Source organism: Strigops habroptila, chromosome Z (genome assembly GCF_004027225.2).
Source record: "Strigops habroptila isolate Jane chromosome Z, bStrHab1.2.pri, whole genome shotgun sequence".
In the NCBI taxonomy this organism is placed as follows: domain Eukaryota; kingdom Metazoa; phylum Chordata; class Aves; order Psittaciformes; family Psittacidae; genus Strigops; species Strigops habroptila.
The window spans coordinates 4,622,999-4,643,902 of record NC_044302.2 but is presented as its reverse complement, the minus strand read 5'-3'; the positions used below and the strand labels follow the sequence as shown (position 1 = coordinate 4,643,902).

The following is a 20,904-nucleotide window of genomic DNA, read 5'->3' as shown; positions in this document are numbered from 1 at the left end:
TTAGTGCCAGACAGTCTCAGAGGCTTGGCTGGGTATTTGCGTGTCTGATGGGTGAGCATTGCTCCTGTGCTTCCAGGGGCAACTGGATCGGAGAAGCCCCATACAAGACTGGCCGCCCCTGCTCTGAGTGCCCACCGAGCTATGGAGGAGGCTGCCAGAACAACCTCTGCTACAAAGGTATGTGCTGGGGAGTTTGACGGAAAAGGCTGGAGCAAACTTAGGTCTGGAAACTTTTAATTAGAAGCAGCCACAGCTTTGTGCGCCTTTTAATTAGCCATCCTTAATATTTCAACATCACGACACGTGGTGCTGCTGAAACCAAAAATCCCTGAACTGCTTAAAATCTGGAGCTGGGATTCAGTGCGTTTTTCCTGTGAAAATGAGAGCGTGGGCTTGGACGGGAGGAAGCTGCTCTGAGATTACATGGGTTTGGCTCGGGAGCTCCAACGGGATTTTGAGTGCTGGCAGGCTGCGGGTAGGAGCGATCCTGTCCTCGTGGGGTTTGTTTGGGAAGGGAATGTTCTCCAGTGCTAACCAGAGGCGATGTGGGTGGGCAGAGCTTGGCTGCCTGCCCTGCTCCTTCGGGGGCCAGGGACAGAGCGTTTTCCCTCTCTCCCCACCTTGGTTTTCATGGCTGTAAAATGAATACAGCAATTCCTGTCTCTTGGAGAGGAGGGGATCCGGGATGGTTTTTCCTGACCTGTGGAGTTTTCTTGGAATAGAGGTCAATAGAGTGAAAAATATTAACTCTGAAGCCTCCAGTGAAGCAGTGCTATTCCCCCAGCATGCAGGATTTCCTGGCGTCATGCACTGAGGGCAATTTTCTTCTCCCATGTCTTTTGCTTCAAAGGCAGCTGGGCTCTGGGAAGCAGGCAGGCTCCCCATAGACGTGCCCAAAACAATGGTTTATTTTTCTGCTAAGTTGCCTTTATTCTTAGCTTTTGGGGTTTGGAGGGAGGACCCCAGGGTGCAGGTGGGCTGAGAGCAAGGAGAGGGGAGAGGATGCCCTGATGATACAGCGGGAGGCAGAAGCTCTCTTAGAGCTACCATCCGTCATCCCTCCATTTACGTCGTTCCTCTCCATTGCTGTGAATTGCACATGGCTTTGGGTAGGACTGGCCAAGAAGAATGATTTTTGCTGCACAGTTTCCCAAATCCCTCTGCCTGGCTGCAACAGCAGCAGCTTGTTCTCTGGTGGAGGTAAAGTGAGCGATAAGTCCGCTGCAGGCACTAAAGCTGGGATCAGTGCTTTACTGGAGGGTTGGCTGAAGCCATGCTCATGGAGTACTTTACTTTGGAGAAGCAAACCCAGGTGGGAGGATAAAAGGCTTCAGCCACCTTCCCAAAGACTAGAGCCTCTTTTTGCATGCACCCTTCAGCAAATTTCCCTTCAGAGAGAAGGAACCGTATGGGAAAGAGAAGAAGAAATAGCAGCACTTTTTTTCACCAATTAGTGGGGATCATTTCAAACCCTTACTGTAAGATGCTATAAATGCTGCTTCATGCGCAGAGGAGCAGGAGAGCAGCAATCTCCCCTCCCAGTGCTGCACCTGCCCTGTCAATAGCCCCATACTGCAGTTAACTGGCTTTTCTGAGCTTCCAATTATTGAAAAGCAGATCCTCATTAAACTAAATCACCTCCCCCAAAATTGGAACATGTTAGACTTCCCATCAATGCAAACACACTGTAACTTTTACTTTAATCCCCTCTTCTCACCAGATTACCGTTACGAAGATCCCATCGTCACCGAGACAGATGAGACGAATGAAGTGGAGATTTCACAGGTTGCAGAGCAGAAGCCGGTGCGGTTCAACCTTCCGGAAAGCAAGGCCAACAAACCCACCAAGCCCAAGAAAGTCATCCCAGAGTCCTACATGAGTAAGACAGCATCTCTTTTCATCAGCTCTCATAAGTCTTAAAGTACCTCTATGGGAAAAGGTGTAGAAAGTCATGAGGACTTTGGGCAACATGGTCTAGTGTAAGGTGTCCCTGCCCATGTCAGCAGGGTTGGAACTAGATGATCTTAAGGGCCTTTCTAACCCTAACTATTCCATGATTCTATGCTTCTACAAGGAAACTCAGGTGAAATTAACTGGGAGGATGTTTAAGTGAAGGGAGAGGAAATGTATGTGAAAATTCACTGTTCATTATAACAGAAGCCTGCCAGAAATGGGAAGCAAAGCTTTCAAAAGCCACTCGTGCCTTCTGCATATAATCTGCAATAGTTATTTGTTCTGTTAAGCTGTCTCAAGGAAGTATCAATGAACCAAAAGTTCTCCCATCCATAATCAATTTAGGACATACTGGTTTTATTTCCCATTTACAATACTTCACACTCAGCACCTACCCCCCTTGCAGCTTTTCTGGGTTTTTTAATTTGTTTCCGTTTTATTTATTGCTCGGGAAGATTTCTGAAGTTATCTGTGGATCTGGTAGTACTTCCTCAATTGTTTTCTACCTGCTGTTAATTAAAAGAGGCTTATTGTGAAAACAAGGTGAGGCAAGCCAATGCATCCTTTTTCAAGTCTATCTTCCGGCATCTCAGGAGTCTGTAATTAAATAGAGAGTATGAGAGCTCTGGCATGCAGACCTGAGGCTGTAAATCAAAGCCTTCAGCTGTCAGGTGTTTCTTCCTTGTTCATATTTCCAAAGACACCTGTCTCAGGTGAAGGGCTAAAGAGGCATGAAATGCTCCAGGCTGGGTTCTTCTGTACTAAGGTTTTACCGTGCTGCACCAAAGACCTCCAGGGAAGATTCATGGTGGTTGCTCATCTCCATAGCTCGAGAGCAACCTCTTTGCTTTCTAAAATACTTACTTATTTTATGTTTTCTCCTCAGCACAAGTCATAACATGTGAAACCAAGATGAGAGACAAATGCAGAGGTTCAACATGCAACAGGTAGGGTTTTATTGATATATCTTGGAATGCTACAGGAAAAAGTAGCTTAAAAATTGTCCAGTTTTTGCAAACATAGAGTATGTACATTTTTGTGACTAGCTAGGTAGATCTCCTAAAAAATACAGCCTTCAGCCAACCCCAGCAATAACATGACTCAGTTTTTTATTCAGCCTCGATTACCCACAATTTCAGGTATCCAAAATAATTTAATAAATTTTGGCAGTGTCCCTTTCTGAGCCTTTTTCATACATTCCACCGCTCTCCAAGCCAGACCAATAATTCATAGCTTGTCCCCTCCCAGCCAGTCAAGAACTTCTGGTTAAGGTTTCTGCAAAGAACAGGACAGTTTATCACTTGGAGAAAACCCAAATCCACAGAATCTAAATATTGGTCGAGATTTTAAGGAGGATGGAGAAACTGTTTTAAAAAGTAGCTATTTTGCAATCTTGTTTTTAAATGGAAGAGTTACGTGAAATGAATGGAATGACTATTAAATGAAATAGAGTCAAAGTCTGTTTTTCTTGAATTGTTTTTTCGCCACCCTCAAAGATATATATCTTTACTAGGTATTTGTGCCCAGCTGGCTGCTTGTACAGTAAGGGAAAGATCTTTGGAACATTTTATTATGAAAGTGTAAGTACCTTTTAATAGCTCATAGGTGTAATTTGTGAGGAGTTAGTGGGAATAGCAGAAATGGGAAATGCCAACAATTCTAGCGTAATTTGGCTTTTCAGATTCTCCAATTGTGGTGCTGTAAAATGGTGCTAATAACGATTATCTGTGTTTTCCTCATCTTAGTGATGAAAAAAAGAGGCAGTCTGGAAAGGCAAAGTGATTCCAGACGTGATTTTATGCCCTTAATTTTCAACGAAACCCATGGAAAGTGAGGGATGGGGATCAATAGACAGCTCTTACAAAGGTCTCTTCTTTAGTGTGGGCAACTGTCATGCTGAACAGAAACTTTATACGAAAAACACCACTAAATGTTGTAACTAAATAATATTTTGGGCAGATTTCTTGGATCTTGAATTAGCAGGATAATTTATAAATAAAGCATGGCACTATTTTCCCATCAAAACTAGTTTTGGGGTGAAGGAAGGTTAAAGATAAAAGGGGGTTTGTGTAAAAGCATGTTTGCTTTCCCCATTCTCGCTGTTGGTGCATGACTGCATCGCCCATGATACATCTTTGCCCTGAAACTCCTGTGATTGCAGACAGCCACCTCATCCAAGTGGTTTCAGCATAAATATTTTGGGTTTGAGTATTTTCTTGAGAGCTGGAAATATTTCATACTGGTCACTTATTTCCAATGCTGCTTTTCTTCTAAATTGTATCTAAATGTCAGGTTTTGTTATTCAAAAAAGCTTGCCATTCAAGCAGGCAGTGCTTAAAATAATAGTAATAATAAAAAAAGAATAAGGCTGTGTTGGGAGAGTAAGATTTAACAACCAGATTCCAAAGGGGTGTACTCAGCTTATTTTCCATTTGGCACTTTGGTGGTGGTTTCATTTCTTCTTCATTTTTTTTTGCACAGCGGTTGGTCAGCGTTTCTCTGTGAATGAGATTTATTTCACATGTTATTTGTGTTTGTGCTCTTGTTAGTCATCAAGCATCTGTCGTGCTGCAATTCATTATGGCACCCTGGATAATAAAGGAGGACTGGTTGATATCACGAGGAAGGGGAGGACACCGGCTTTTGTGAAGTCTACCCGGAATGGCGTGGAGTCATTTAGGTACTACCTTCATGAAAACGTTTTTGTTTTTGCTTTAAATATTAACAGATGTTCAGTTATCCTTTTTACTCAAATGTAGACACAGTGATTTGAGTAATTCTAGTATGCTTATGTTTTTAACAAATGTTCTCTTGTCTTTCAGGAAAAGCAAGCCTTCGAATGCATTCATGGTTTCCAAAGTCACAAGTAAGTTTTAACTGTTGATAACAAACCCTTATTGCTAGAGTTTTAGGGGATGCTTCAAAATATTATTCCTTATAGTGCTCTTTTTCATTTTAAGTGGCCATGTCAAATGATTCAGTACCAAAACTAAACCCCAGAATGGTGATCCATCACCGACTATGGGCAATTCCACCATCAACCATCTCATTTTTCTGTAGGGATCTCAGAGGACAGTACAGAAAAAGATGCTAATGGGTCATTTCCAGCAGCATCTCCTGGTGATGGATCACAATCGGTCCAAACATCAGCTGCAGTGTCACAAGCTGCTGATAGTAAAGTGGTGGAAGACGACCCATCCTCATATGAAAGCTTCAGTCTAGTGTGAAGACTAAAAAACCTGAAAAAGATGGTACCTAATCTAACAGTGCAGTAGTATAACGAAACACACAATACATACATAGTCAGTTTATAACAGCAAGTCATCGTATTTATTATGAACATATAAACAAATACTGTGGAGTTCTACTTTTTAAACAATTCCTACTTTCTGAATATCTTTGAATAATGCCTCTTCCTCCTATATATAAACATCACTTTGACTAGATCCACTTGAGCTACTTTCAGGGAAAACTGTAGGTGTCAGGTTATTTGGACTCCACGTCCGGAGCTGTAGTAAAAATACACCATGCTGTGGATCAGCTGCTTTTCCCTTTTGAAAGCTGTGGCCTTTTTAAGGCCACATTGTAGTATGGTAGGAGGATTTCTGCTGGAGAGCTGGTCAGCCGTCTCCTGGATGCATGCCACTGGTAGAGGAGTGAGCAGTTTTCCTCTTGGTGCCCTCAGCTGGACATGGGTCTCACCAGATGTGTTGCGTGACTGACTTGTGTTTTCTGCAGATGTCTGAGCTATTTATTAGGTCTAGTGATTTGCCTTTCCATATTTATCCCTGCAGCACAGACGCTGGATTGCTATACTACTGTAGCTGAGCTGTGCCAGTTCAAAAAGCCGGCAACCCATTGCCCAAGGTAACACAAGGCCATTTATGTTCCACTTAAACCTGCTCTTCTCAGAGGAGGGACAGCTTAATGAAGGATGCTGAGGTCCCCAAATCTGAGGGCTAGGGGGAATGGAGCAGATTTTACCATGAACTGGAGGAGTAGGTTGGGAACGAGTGTTTCCTCCTGTCACTGTGTTTTTCATGTCAATTTTCAGACTGCTTCATTAACATGTAATTCAGGCTATGAGATCCCATTTCAGCACACCTCTCTGTAAATGCATGGGACTTAGCACCCTACCTTTGTTCTCTAGCACTTCCTGGTTTTTGGATTTGGTTTTCCTTTCTGTCTTAGAATATGGATGATATTTGTTCTAGAAAGCTGCTTTGTGCAGGTATCAGTAGTGAGCACAAACACATGCAAATAATTACATACAAAGCATTGTGTAAAAAGAGAAGTACTCCCTATTGAAAATGTCATAAAAGACCAATCCCTCTTTTACTGGTCTAAACCCCTCTATTTGCAGTTCTGCAGTAACTACCAAATGTCATCTCAGGGGAACGAATAATTGAATTCACTGTTGCCACCTGCAGACCAGATGTGGGCACTTGAAACCTCCCAAGAATGCAGCTTGCTTTCCTGTTGAGCCTTGATATAGAGAATAAATATGAATAAATTGTTTTCTAGGATTTATTGCCCAGCCCACTGTAAGGACGAGCCATCATACTGGGCACCAGTGTTTGGCACAAACGTTTATGCAGATGTGAGTATGCTCCTTGCCCTGATGCCCCCATGTATCGTGAGGTATTGTAGAACCTGGGTCACACTCTGCGATTTAAGGGAGATAGTCAAACCCTCCATGGTGATTGAAATGTGGGGATGAAGGAAGAAGCAGCACCAACAGCTACACCACCAGACTGAGGTCAATGGGCTTGGGCAGCCCTTCCACTCTTCAACTCTGACTTATTCTTAAGGACTTGGGCAAGTCACTTAACTGCTCTGTGCCTTATGGGCTATGGCTATGAAGCCGAGGTAGTACTTGTCCGTCTTTGCAAAGTGTTTTGGGATCTACAGATGAGTGCCAAAAGGCTTTTATTATATACTGCCACACTATATCAGTTGACAAAAATAGGCCTCCTTCCCCCTCCCTTGTCCTCCTCTTTCTGGGAGCTGAACAGCGTTTTTAAGCAGTGGGGACGCAGCACAGATCAGTGGAAAGAAAGCATGCAAGTTGGTTTTATTGGTTTGTTTTTCTAAACTCTGGTCATGGGGATGAGCAGAGACTTGATGCTAAAACTGGGCAAAGAGTTATTTTTTTGAAATCTCTTAATATTAGGCCTCTAAAAAATGGGTTTTGACATTTTTCCACTTGCAAGTGCCTCTTTTTATTTTGTTTTTCCCTTTTTTTTTTTTTTTTTTTTTTTGTTTCTTTTTTCATTGGAGGTTGTGTTTAGAAATTCCAGCCCCCAGGCTGGTGTGTAGCCTGTAGGAAAGTGCTTTTTGAAGGCCTGGGGGGAAGCAGTTGGCAGAATGGGGACCCCCAGCTTGGGGTCATCGTGGAGCTTTGAAGACTCGTGAGAAAAAAACATCCTGCAGAAATCAGACAATAGTTTGGGGCAAGCAATTTTGAAAGCGATTTAAAAAACAAAACTAAGCTATTTCTTATTTCACTTGAGACCAATTTCTTTAAAGGTAGAGCTGTACAAACAGGTTAGCCTGGACTAGCTCACATGCAAATTCATCAGGCAGCTGCCACCCCGCGGTACTTGCCTCTCTGCATGCTCCGACATGCAGGAAATGGGAAATAGCTTTCTCTTTTTTACTGAGGACACAACTACCTCAGATTACCCCCAAAAGAACAGGGCCCATGATTACAAAGGTGTTAGGACCAGCATCCCAAACTGGCATTGTTTCCTGATTTTCACTGACGCAAAAGGATTAGCGTCCTTTAATGAATCGCAAGCTCCTACCATACCCCCTGGGTATTGTTTTATAAATGGGGGCATGGACTGTGATTTGGGAGAAAAGTAAAACAGAAAAAGTATTTGGCTACTTTTCTAGAAGGTTTGGTTAAACTTTTCTGGACTGCTGTACTAGTGGAGTGATGTGGGTGTAATAAGGAAAACGTTTAGGTTTTTATGAGAGTGAAAGGTTGGTAGCAAAGCAGGTTAAACCAGCTGGGAAAAAAAGAGTTTGAAGTGGCTGTGAAACATGCTACAAAGGGAGAGGTTTTGATGCTGAGAAATGCCCAGGCAGGAAAGCTGAGAGAAACACACATGATGAGCAGGAAGAATTTGGGCAAAGGCTTTTCCCAGGAATCATGGGCTGTGCAGGATGCTCTCCAGGAGGGGATGCTGTGAATTAACCCGAGCCTGCAGCTGAGGAATGATTAAAACAGGCAATAAACTGGATGAGACAAGTGCTAGTCTTCTGGGAGGGCTCTTTGGCTTCATGTGTGGAGTGGCACCTTCATGGCCCTGGAGGGACTTGTGCTCTGAGTGTGCCTTCTTAAATAAGTTATCTAACAGAAAATGAAGCATTTTGCCCCATTTCCTGCCTGCACTTCCTGCAAGGTGCCCTCTGGCCTTTTAGCACCTTTTCTGAAAAGTTGACTTGTTAAATGCTCCTGATAGTCCAAGCTGTGACAGCAAAATGCTTTGTCAGTCTGTGTAATTACGTGATTGACTCCACTTTTGGCTTGAGGTAACATTCACATTTACATGATCCCAGGAAGGCATGTGAAAGTTTGTTTTGCCATGAAGAACAAAGCTGTGACATGAAGAATTGGCAGTTTTTGTAGTATAATTCTAATTTTTATTCAAGGGGGCATAGAAGCCACTATCTTGGTTTGTGTTAAGGGATTTTTACCCATTTTAAATTAATTATGGTCGAGGTTTTTTTACTCATTGTTATAAAATTATCTTGGATTGTGTGTTTATAAGGTTATCTCCTGGGTACCCCGGTGGCTTAAAGCACAAAGAGATATTGCAAAGCAGTGCAGGAAATTGTTCATGGTGAAATTAGTAAGACTGAAACAGGGACACAGAGGAGCCTTAAATCTGGTGGTAAATGAATAAAGTGCAAGAAAATATGTTATGGGAAAAGCTGATACCCAAATCCCAGGTTGTTCCACTGAATGGCATTACACCTCTTTGAGAACTGAATTGTTGCCTGCATTCAGGGTTTGCAGATTGAAGCAGCACGAGGGGAACACATCCAGGATCCTCACAGTGCTGAAACTAGTAGTGAGAAGCAGCTGGCTGAGGAACAGAAAATTTGTTGCCTCTTTTCCCTGGCGGTACATTGCAGCAAAGCTCTTTACACTGCCATGTAAATGGCAGGGGGAAATCAAAAACCATAATGATCTATGAACATGTGATTTTGCCTAGGAAATAAAACTCATCTCTTGCTAATGTGGACAGGACTAGTTCTAGGGTGATGCTGGAGCTGTGTCTTGGTAAAAGGGTCTTTATCAAGACTGTAAAAGAGCTTTTAAGTTTCACAAGACACTGTTACTTGACACTTTGCCTGGCTCCTAGTGTGCCATAAGACTGTAAGGGAAACCCATCCCCATTTATTGCTCAGGAACTCTATGGAGCCAGGATAGAAAACAACTCTCTGCTCTCGAGATAAGGTCTTTTATCCAGAGTTGTGCAGCAATTAGTTGGAGGAGGATAGATCACCTACATAACGAGGCAGGCGTTTATCACCAGAGCAAACCAAGTGTAGTGGCTCAGCTCTCAGGAGATATGGAACTTAATGATTAAACCAGTCACACTAATGAGGAAATTATGGGTGATTAAACTCATAGTCATAGACTATTGCTAATGGCCCACTATAAAAACTATTGTCATTTTATGGGGTATGCCCCAGAGTCCACTTCATCAGGAAATGCTCCCAGAGCATCCCAAGGGGCTATGACATGGAAAGCTGTTGCATTGTCCATACAGCTGTTGTACTTCTGAATTTGAGGGGAAGGCCTTATTCTTGTAATGTCTCATCTTCCAAAAGCTTTGCAATCAATTCATCAAAGAGTGGCCGGGCCTGGGATATGAGAGGGCTGTAATCCAACAGAGTGATAAGAGGAGGTTTGGGGAAAAGCAATAAAAAGCCTGTTGGTCAAAGCTTTGAGTAACCGGCAGAACAGCAAGTCCTGGAAACAAACAGGAATGCCTTGAAAAGAACATTTTTTAAGATGTCTCCCAGTGGAGAGTGTTGCGAATTGATTCAGGACAGTTTAATTTTATGAGCCTATTTTAGATTTACAGATTTCCCACCACATACTAGGGCAAATTCAAAGCATAGCTTCCAAACGCAGTGTTCCCTTGCTCCCTTCACCATATATAGAAGCAAAATACCAAATTGGCACTCAAAACTCAGAGACTTGCCAAGAGATAGGCCATTCAAAATGATAAATACATAGGGGACAAGGCAAATCTGCCATATATGGCTGTGAGAATGAAACAGCACAATCTGTATCATACCTACGCAACGGGAGCGTTTGCCCTTGGCACTGGTTTTGTGGTACTCTGATTTTTAGAGATCAGGGAGTTTATGTGGTTGGGATTTTCACCTGCTGCAGTTCCCCATGCAAAGCTGGGTTTTGCTTTTTGTTATTCCAGCTTGCTGTATATAAATCTTCTAGAGAGTTAATGGCCAAGTTTATATTACGTCTCAGCCTTCTCTGCTTTTGCTCCCTTTTTGAGGATGCTTTGGGAGCTTAGTCATCACTTGTTAGTAATTTGTGTTCCTCCAGCTCTTCTGACTCTGCATATCTTGGAGAGCAGGATAATTGCATGATGTACAACAGAGAGGCTTCAGTCTTTTCAGAATTGTTATTCTGCCTTCATACTTGATAGTGTCTTACCAGGTAATGCTTGTCCAAAAAACACTCAGTGGGTACAGCCCTTCTGTTTTTCCTAGAAAGAAGGATGTGAACTGTCCTTGATAATTGGTGGTCATCTACCTCAATTCAGGAAAAGTATCTGCTTTTCAAACAATTGGGTGAATAAACTTCGCTGAAGTGGCTTGTCACTGACAAAGACTTTCACCACGGCAGTTTCTCTAGTGCAGACCCAGGAGGCACCAGCTGTAGAGTTGTCCTCGATTCAGCTTTGGCCTTGGATAACCTCCCAGGTGCAGCTCTAGTACAGATGGGAGTGGTGGAAAGGCTGCTTGTATTCTACAGCGGTGCTGGATCTTGCAGCCAGGGCTTACGACATATATGTGTTCGTACCTCCATGTTTATGGAGATGGTAAAACTCCAGGTATGAAATATAGACTGTAAGTGAAAATAACTAATTATTTTTCAGAGCTCCAGTATCTGCAAAACTGCTGTGCATGCAGGAGTCATTCCAGATGAAAGAGGTGGTTTTGTGGATGTGATGCCTGTAGAAAAGAAGAAAAGTTATGTTGGCTCCCTAAAGAACGGAGTCCAGTCTGAGAGGTGGGATTTTTTTCCTTTGTACTTTCCTCTTATTCTCAACTGCATGTTCACTTGTAAGTCAAAGTCGGCAGATATCAGCTAGAAAGGTTGGTGTATTGGAAGTACATGACTTAACAGTGTCACTGTGAATTTTAAGACCCAAACAAATAGAGCGTGTTGTCCTGTTCTTACCTTCCGCAAGTGAGGAGCTGCTTTCACATTGGTGTGAAACTTATGAAATATTGTTAAGCTTTGTTTTATTTTATTATAGTACGAGTCCATATTAATACATTTTGGGGTGTGTGTTTAACACGTTAAAAGATAAACATGGATATTTCTGCAGCTTTCAGCCTGAACCATGCTTTGACCCTTCTAATTGGGATTTCCAATCAAATTTAGGGTGTGGGATGCATTTGTATTTGTTAAGTAATTTCCTCTATTCTCTCTGAAAGAAGCATAGATTAATTAACTTCTTAAGAGATGATCAAACAGTTTTTGAAGATGGATTTACCACCCTTGTAATTTTTTTGTAGTTTCTTTTGGGCCAGCCTTGCTGTTTTCAGTGAACAGTTGCAAATCAGTGCTTCCATAACCCTGCAACTCCAGATGATCACAACGATTAAGTCGCAGTTTATTCAGTCCTTTCTAATTTGAAACTTCAGTTTCAGTCTGTGATGTATTTTATCAGACATTGGTGTGATGGTACTGATTTCTCAAGGCTGTCTTTGCAAACATAGAATTTCCCACTATTATGGGTGGTTTTGGTCACTACTTACACGGCGCTCTCTGTTCTGTGTAGTTCCTCTTTTATAATTACTATAAGAAATCCAAACAAGTTTGCTGGTTTTATTCTAATAATGGATAATCCAGAATGCTGTAGAGCATCTCAGAAAATAAAAATAGACTAAGACAGGAAAGCTATAGGCGTTAAATATGAGCTGCTTTAGTGTAGATCTATCAGGGTCAGAGTTTTGCAGTTCTGTGATCTGCAATCTGGTGGATTGGATTTAGATGACAAACCTCCTGTTCATGAATTTTCTTCTATCTCTGTCTTGCTTTCACTTATCTTATCTACTAACAGACAACTTTATACTTGGATGGCAAACTTTGCCCTAGCTAAGAATAAACTCTATCATTAGCAGTGACATGCAATATGAGCACCCGGTGCTGATCTAGGAGGTGAGGGAAACCAAAGATGTTCTCGCAGCAGGGATGAGCATGAAGATTTGGAAAATGTTATTTACACTCAGCAATAAGGAGCACCTTCATGCTGTGAGGCCCACTAGACAGTGAAATAGCTTTTCAAAGATAAAAATCTTTACCCTTGAGGACACTGTAAATAACCTTTGCTAAAGATACATACCCAAACAGGTATGGGAAAAGATTGCCTTTAAGATTCACTGAGTCTTTACCATTGTTGGAATGTTTATTTTGCAGGGAATATGAAATTTTACCTTTTTCCTGGGGTTTTGCAGCCCAGCAGGGCTGGAGAAATAAGGGCCGGGAACAGAAACAAACCCTTGTCCCCATGCACACATTCAACCTCAGCAGCTTGGAGTCAGAGCTGTTGGGGACACCTCTGCAGACTGAAAATTAATACCCATACTTACTGTCATTTAATGTTCACTGATCTGGCTGCTCCCATTGCCAGTACCAGGAGACAGGCCAGACAGGCCCTGGGAACCTGCCAGCCTATTTGACAATTGTTTTTTTAGGAAAACTTTCCTCTTCGTGCCTGAATCTCTGCATATGGGAGCACAGTGTTCCTTGGATAAAAGCTAGCTCTGTAAGAGAAGTTGTTGCTTCCCCACTCCTTTTGTTGGTATTCACATTATAGATTTGGATTGAAAACATAAAGGTGAACTTGTGGATTTGTGCCTCTTCTTTTCCGTCGTTTATCTTTCTACCACTTCTGGTAGGGCCACATCAGCACAGAGCCAGTGTTCTGAACCAGTGCATCCCAAAGAATTTCGGAGTTGCCTGTAGGTCTATTGCACTTTGGGTCCTGCAGTGCCTGCATTAGGTTCATTACATGGGTTCTGGTTTTAATTTTTTCTTTTTAATTTCTTTCTTTTTCTCCAGCTTAAAGAATCCTGCTGATGGAAACGCCTTCCGGATTTTTGCTGTGAAGCAGTAAATTCCCAAGGAAGGTCCAGTTCTCTTTTGGAGAGTGCTCTGTTGATCTCCAGAGACAGGAAAGCTCCTCTGACAGCGTCAGCTCTGACTGTACCCTCCTTGCTGATCTCTTTCAGGGAATTCAAAAAGAAAATGGGGAAAAAAAAAAAAAAAAGACAAAAAAAAAAAGACACCAGGTTCTGACTCAGCTGTTCGCATCTCATCACACCCGTTCAGCGTTGTATCTTTTTATGTTTTCGTTTCTCTAGGGGCATTCAGCAATGATAAACTGTTCTAACTTTCAATTTACAAGAGGTGTGCTACACAGAATGACAGTAGCTTAATGTATGTTAGACGTAGGGATCTTGGCCTGGCCCTGGAAGGCATTTTTAGGGTGCGAAGCATCTACTGCAACTGGTGTGAGGATGTGCACGCTGCTGAGCAGACTTGGAAGTGAGCGATTGTCCAGGTGCTGGATCCTTTGAAATGAGAAACTGTTTGAGAAGTTGCATCTTTTGGGGAGAGACTGGGCTTTGATAGAGAGGTTTTGTGTATGTATGATGTTTTGTGTGCAACAGAAGAGAAAATTTGGTCTTTTCCCAACGAGGTGGTATGCATCAGCACTGCTGTGTAAGGCTGCTGGGGCATCACGCTAGGCTATGTTGTATGATTGTGTCGCGTTTGGGGAGAGGATGTTCTTGTCGGTTGGATGTCAAGGTTTTTTGGGGATATTAGTAAAGTGTGAAATGGTGGCAGAGAGCCTTGCTGCAGAAAATAAGGCCACCAGATAATCAAAACAGCAAGTTTAGTGTTTGCTGGTCAAACATTCACAGGTATTTTGCAAGTCTGGCAACCTATGAGAAGTCAGTGAATTGGGGCTCCTGTGCTGGCACATCTCATCCTATACTACACGTCATTTCACATAAAATTTCAGTTAAATGCAGTGTATTGTTTTATACAGCAGTGCTGGTTGTTTTATCTGTAGTAGTTAAATAGTGATAAAGTTAATCTTATTTCTGCTAGGAATGGGTGCAGCTGTAGGAAGCATGTTCACTTCCCCTTTGTGAAGCTTTTTGTGGTGTGTGCAGTTCTGAGACTTTGAAGTTATGACATAAATTGGGTTAGATTTACTTTTCCCTTTCAATTTGTGAAACCAACAGATCCCCACTGTCAGAGTAAATGCTGTACCAAAGAGCATTTGATAGCCAGGATGATAGGTTTTGCAAAGTCCAGATGTGTTGTAACGATGTTATTCCATATTTTGTTATTTACATCTCAACATGCACCCAACTGGATTCCAAAGCCAACAGAAGAGCCTAGTATGACTTGCTCTCTTAAGGCTGGAGAGTATTCTCTGCTTTATATTGGAAATGAATTTTTACAATTGGTCCAAACATAAATCTGGTTGTAACTTCATTAGTCATAAGAAGGCAACTTAAACTTTAATTCTTCAGTTCTTGTTAATGCATAATCCTTCTGCTCAATAACTTGATTGTGATATTTTATAACAAACGAGAAAATATTACCCTCTATTTGGCAAATGTCTCATAGCTGCTCTTATGCTCAGGTCATGTTTGTTTTAATCTAGACAGACATACAAGCCATCTCTTCACGCTCTTTCAAAACACAGATCAAAAATGTTTATATAATTAAGCACATCTTTAATTCTGTAAATGCCATGAAATCAGCAAGGAAATTACATTTATCACTCAGTTTGTCTCACCATTGGGGTTTCTTTCTCTGTGAAATCTGAATTTGGAAAGAGACCTTTTGTAAAAGCTGCTTTGCATCGTCTCCAAAAGTGCTGCATAGAAAACCTAGCTTTGTGGGGGATAGAAAGAAATGACTCTGTGTGTTGTCTTTGTTTTTTAGTTTATATAGTATCATCTTCCAAGATGTATCGTATTTGCTTTAGATAGGAAAACTGAACTATTTCTTTCTTACTAGGTAAATTGGTGTTAAAAATAGCTGGAACATATTTTAGAAAAGCTGCTGGTTGGAAGCATTTGAGATCTTGGCAGTGAGATAAGGCTTTCCCTGTTTCTGCCCACTGTGAATAATTACGCTATACATGGTCTGGTTCAAGCCCATTACATACTGCAGCATGAATCTAGGACCATCATGGGCCAAATGGTAGCCACAGTGCTATCTATTGAATTGGAAAGAGTAAAAGAGATGCAATCAGGTATTCTTCACAGGGACTGCAAGAGCACATAAACACCTCAATGGTAACATAGGATCCCACCTCTAACATGCTGTCTGTGATAAATTATGTGTGCTCTAAAATGATGGAAAGAAATGTGAGGGCTCTTGCAGAAAAGCCCAGGGGATTATTGTGAACACATAAAAATCCAAACAGCTTGGGATATATCTACCTGATGAAAAAGGGTTGAGGGAAGAATTATTATTCCAACAGAAATATCCTAAAATACGTAATTCAAGTTACAATGGTGTATTTTTAACTTTAGCCAACTGGTTTGGATTTTTAGAAACTGGTGTTAATTTAAGTTTATATCTGTTTATTTTTATATCTGTTGCACAAAAGAGAAATTGTGACCTTATTACACAAATATTATTCGAGGTCCTGGGTGCTATTAGTTTAAACATACCTCCACCAGAATTAGGGGCGATCAGGTCCTCCAAGGCAGTCATGATATATCAATTACTTGCAATCATGTTTGCTAGCTATTCATATGTAGGTGGGACAGTACCAGTTTTTAGCCAAATATTTACTGATTTTATTTCTGATACCAAAACATTTCTCAGCCTAATATATTTCAATGCAGCTTAAAGGTGCAGCATGTCTTTATATCGCCAGATCCATTCCTCCTTAGACGCCAGCCCAGCAGATTAGTAAGAACATGACAACTTGAAGCATCCAGGCATAGCCATACTGAAGAGTCTGGTGAAACCTCTGGCAAAGCCAATGTTGCCTGGTTGTTCTTTTCCAAGGAATTTAGTTTTGAAGCCAAGCCTGCCAATGCGGACACTGCCATTGCAGCATCTGGCTCAGCATAGCCAGCTTCCAGAACACACAACCAGTGCGAAAGCTGAAGCATGGTGCTTCCCCAGTTGCCAGTGTCCTGTCAGGTCTTTTGGCTCCATCAATATCTTCATTTTAAGACATTCAGCGAACACCTGATTGAGGAGTCTCCACTTGGTTGTGCAGTCTAAATATTTAGGGCCAGTTCATAGAGTTGCTTTTCTTTTTTTCTATGAAAAATGATGTATTTTACTTCCAATGTGTAAAAGTTTCTTGTAAATTTTTACGTACCTTTGCATGTTTTTCAAGGGGCCGTGTGTTTATAAACTACAATTTTTTTTTTTTTTAAATATAGAATTGTAAAATATCTTTCCCCTTCCCCTCCATTTTCTTCTGATTTCTGAATTATTTGTGAAATAAAACCTTTCCAGAGTGAATGCTTCCCTTGTTTTTAATGCTCAGCCAGAGCTGGGGTTGTATTTAGAAAAGCTATTTGGGATTACTCCTGGGGACTCGAGTATCCCTTGGAGAGCCTAAGCAAGATCGGGATGTGCAGAGTCTGTTCCATGGACAAATAAATAAAACTGCTCAGTGTCCAGGCATTAAAAGCCAACCTTTACCCCATCTAGAATAAGAAGTATCCTTTTCTGAAGCATCCTGAGAATAAGGGAAAAGCAGTGTCTCTCTTTAGCTCTCTGCAATAGAAGTGCTGAAGTAGATGATTAAAAGTGTTTGGAAAAAGTGTTTAATGCAGTAGTGCTGCAAAATACAACTGAGATGAACTCCCCCTCACCCGACCAGGCTGTTGTTACATGTACCCTTAATTTTTTGAAGGCAAAAGTACACATTTTATTTTTTTCTTAAATTTCCCTTGAAATTTTCTCCAAGCTCATACTTGCCAATAACACCACAAATCAAATTGTTTCATGGTAATTCAACACCATCTTGGTTAAAGGAGCAACCATCGTAATGAGTTTTACAACTCAGTCTCTAAGCAATAAGCACCATATGGCTTTTGACCAAAAATGTGGACTGAGCCATGGGAAGGAATCCTGATTGACAAGGCGGCCATGAAATTTCATGTTTTCCATTACAACAAGACCAAGATAAAACACAAAGATGTTTGCATTACTCTTAAGCTGGCCTGATACAGTTATGGTTGAACAGTATGTGTCTGTAAAACCCAAACCAAGAACTTACTTACCAGATGACATCTTTATTCTGCTGCCAGTGATTTCTACAATTACAAGCTGCCCATCTGAACTTGCTAATGTCTAGTTCATGCTTGCTTTCCTCCACTCTCACTGATGCAAAAATACCTCCCTTGCTGAAAGTGTTGAGGAAGATATTCACAAGCAGAGCTTAAAAGTAAGCAGGGAAGGATATTCATACTAATGCTTATGGTCATGATGAGGCTGCTTAGAACATCCTATTAGTTGTAAGAGTTACTTGAGTTCCTATTTGCTAGTGCTACAAAATGCCCCAAAATACTCTGGCAAAATTTAGGTCCTGGTTGGCCTAGAGAGAAAAATAGCATAACACTTAAAATTTAAAGCTGACATCCCATTTTTTTGTGCTACCTTCTGACATTTTGATGTTAGCTCTGGTTTTGTGAACTGTTGTTTCCTCCTGCTCAAGCCATGTCCTTTATGCTATGCTTGTCAGCAAGAAAATGGTGAAATAAAACTAAAAAGTGCTGCATGAGAACAACGTCACACACAACACTGCGCCTTCTTTCTGGAGAACAGGTATGCAGATCAGGTAAATGAGGACTTAGAGCACAACACAAAGAGGTAGGAGAAAGATTGATTTCCCCTTCCGAGCTGCAGGTGTGATTCATGCTTTAGTGGTGAGGACTTAATAACTGGGCAGTTGAACAAGAGTAGAAGGGAAAGGAAAAAGAAACCCATGTGGACCTCAGTGAGGGTAGCAGTCTACAAAAGGGCAGATCTGATAACCCTGTTTTCCTATGTTGCCGGTAATCCTCTGGGATCAGCAAGCTGCAGACCTCTCCCTGCTCACTGTTTAAGGAAAAGGTCTTGTTGCTTGTTGCTCTGCCTCCTGCCGCCTGCTCCTCACTCCATGCTGAGCTCATCAGAGGCTATGTATAGCATGGGCATGCCTTGGGACGAGTGTTCTTCCAAAAACTCACATTCATTTATAGGATGCACCCGAGCAATGTTTTCAAAGCCATTTTGCAAACGATGGGGTTGGTTCTTATTTATACTAAGGACTTACTTTAAGGCACTTAGAAGACATTTATGCCACTTTAGGGTGTGGACAGAGCAGTGTAAAGAAGCCTCAGTGCAAACAGAAACCACCCTTATATCTTGTTGACAGTGGTTAAAATAGGGTTATGGAGTTAAATCAACAGACAAGGTCTCCCTTATGTGGCACTCTTCTCTGCAGTGTTTGCTCCTCACCCTTCATCCCATGTGAGCAGGCAAGGGCTATATGCAGTTTCCTTCACCCTCTTCTGCATAGCTGAGCACATTGTAGGCTATTAAGTGTCAAATTGAATACAAGGATATTTATAGCAAGCTAAAAGTCAGGAGGCTCAGGTGGAATATTATAGCTGAATGGAGAAGGGAGCACAAGCTAGCAAAATAAATTTGGTGTTTCAGAATGCTTTGCAAATGTTGTTTCTCTCAGGTATGGGGCTCCTCTGCATTAACGGCTGTTCATGACTATGATCGCAAGAAAGGGAGGACCTGCCAACATGTGCACTGTCCCAAGGGGTGTTTGACACTGATATTCTCAAGTTTTGCTTTGTTTTTCAGTAGCTGTTTCTAGACTTGTTTCTGCACACCTATCTATCTTTTGCACTTTAGAAAGCTTAAGAAAATACCATCTATGAACTATGCCAAGGGGCCAGAGGACAAGTTTGACAGAAATGAATCTTTAAAGCAGCCTAATATCCTTCTCTACCAGCTTAATAGGCTTTGTGAGGTGAAAAAAACAAAGGGTAAATCCCAATAAGATTGACTGTAGAAGGGTTTTTGGTATTATCTCACTTGACTTGCTTGTAAACAAAATATGGTTTAGATGAATGCAATAGGCTCCAAAACCACACCAGTAACTCTGTTGGATGTTGGAGAAACAGTCTGCAAAAATAGGGAAGGAAAGATACAAGGAATAATAAAAGATGGAGAGGAACCAGTAAGGCAGTAACTTGGCACAATTGAGATTAAAAAGTCAGAATCATTACACTGTTGCCAAGGAGATAAATATAATATCTGATGTGCAAAGAAGGACAAGGTCTGCAAGATGTGAGAAACCTTTCAGCTTTTCTTCATGCTAAGTTCTCTGTGATGCCTGGATCTGTGCATACTGCCCCAAAAGTATACAACCAACTATGGGGAGTCTAGGAGGAAACAAAGAGAGGGACTCGACAGACAAAACAATCCCCAAGAAACGAAGAAGGATCCTTGGAATAAAGATCTGGGATCATGCACAGTCATGGGCTCACATTATCCCATGGGTGATACAGATAGAGACCTTCTAGTAGAAGTGGCTTAGGTAAAGGTGTGCAGTGTCATGCTAGTATGGACTCAAATAACAGAAACTAGTCATTGCTCTCCCAACTTCACATTTTTTTCCCCTATAGGTGTTCTATCAGACAAATGAAGGCCATGGGACTTTGTGGTGTGTTTGCAGATGGACCTATGGACCTCCTGCCATGTCTGAGGTAAAGTACTGGGGAGAATCCTGGAAAAATTCACATCTGAAATGCTAGCAAGGGGTGATTCAGGACATCCCCCTAGGGATGTCACTGAGGAGAGTAACACAAACTGAGTGTTGGCTCTTGGACAGCAGCATGAACTGCTGAAATGCAGAAGAGGCATCTCATACCAGTGCCAGGCATGTAGCACCATCTGAGGACAGGCTTTTGGTGGGAAGATGAAGACCATGGAAACTTTTTCATCTGCAGAGTCATGAAACAATCTCAGACGTCTGAGGGCAGCAGGCCAGCTCAGCAGGCTGCATTTGCCTTTCCAAATACACTAGTGAAGTGAGGCTGTCCTAAACCGTTGCAGCAAAACAGATGCACAGAGCTAAGAAGACTACTGCTGGCCAATGCTTTTCTGGGGAACAGCCTCTTTGTCAGGAAACAGTGATTTTTGTAAATCTAAAGCACTAAACTGGAACTTGCTTGGACATCAACCATTTTAACAAGAGCAATAAAGTTATGAAAACACTCAAGCTTTGATAAGCTCGAAGTCTAGACCAAGAAAAGGACTTTAAAAGCCAACTCCAGTTGATGTGGACACCTCAGGATGCAGTTCCAGAAAATGCTTATGATCCTCTTTTGAGGAGAGTTACTGGAAAAGCGGTCAAACCCTGGCCTTTCTGCCATGAGCAGGTGAGGGCTTGGTGTGGAGGGGGTCCCCAGCCCCACCATGGGGTATCCCACACTGACGCAGGAGAGACTCGTGTGAGGTCTCTGCTCTTCGCTTATATAATCCATGACTTCAGATAAAATTAATGCCAAGTGCCCAAAAAAGGGATTGTGTGTGCTCTCTCACAGCCTTTTCCCGTAATCTGAACACAGCATTCGACTGTGACAGTTTTGCCAGTAAAAGAGAGGTTT

The 20,904-nt window shown here is 41.8% G+C and overlaps 1 protein-coding gene across 1 annotated transcript in view; it reads left to right on the top strand.

The window, feature by feature from the left end:
- The window catches only part of CRISPLD2 (cysteine rich secretory protein LCCL domain containing 2), a 29,084-nt gene extending 14,308 nt beyond the window's left edge, over positions 1–14,776 (top strand). Inside the window, exons 6-15 of the mRNA XM_030471263.1 lie at positions 77–177; positions 1,721–1,879; positions 2,840–2,900; positions 3,467–3,533; positions 4,503–4,633; positions 4,776–4,819; positions 5,748–5,820; positions 6,478–6,553; positions 11,103–11,236; positions 13,298–14,776. Of these exons, the coding sequence (XP_030327123.1) occupies positions 77–177; positions 1,721–1,879; positions 2,840–2,900; positions 3,467–3,533; positions 4,503–4,633; positions 4,776–4,819; positions 5,748–5,820; positions 6,478–6,553; positions 11,103–11,236; positions 13,298–13,352 (901 nt within the window). The 3' untranslated portion in view covers positions 13,353–14,776. The remainder of the gene's footprint in view (positions 1–76; positions 178–1,720; positions 1,880–2,839; positions 2,901–3,466; positions 3,534–4,502; positions 4,634–4,775; positions 4,820–5,747; positions 5,821–6,477; positions 6,554–11,102; positions 11,237–13,297) is intronic.
- Positions 14,777–20,904: the final 6,128 nt, after the last annotated feature.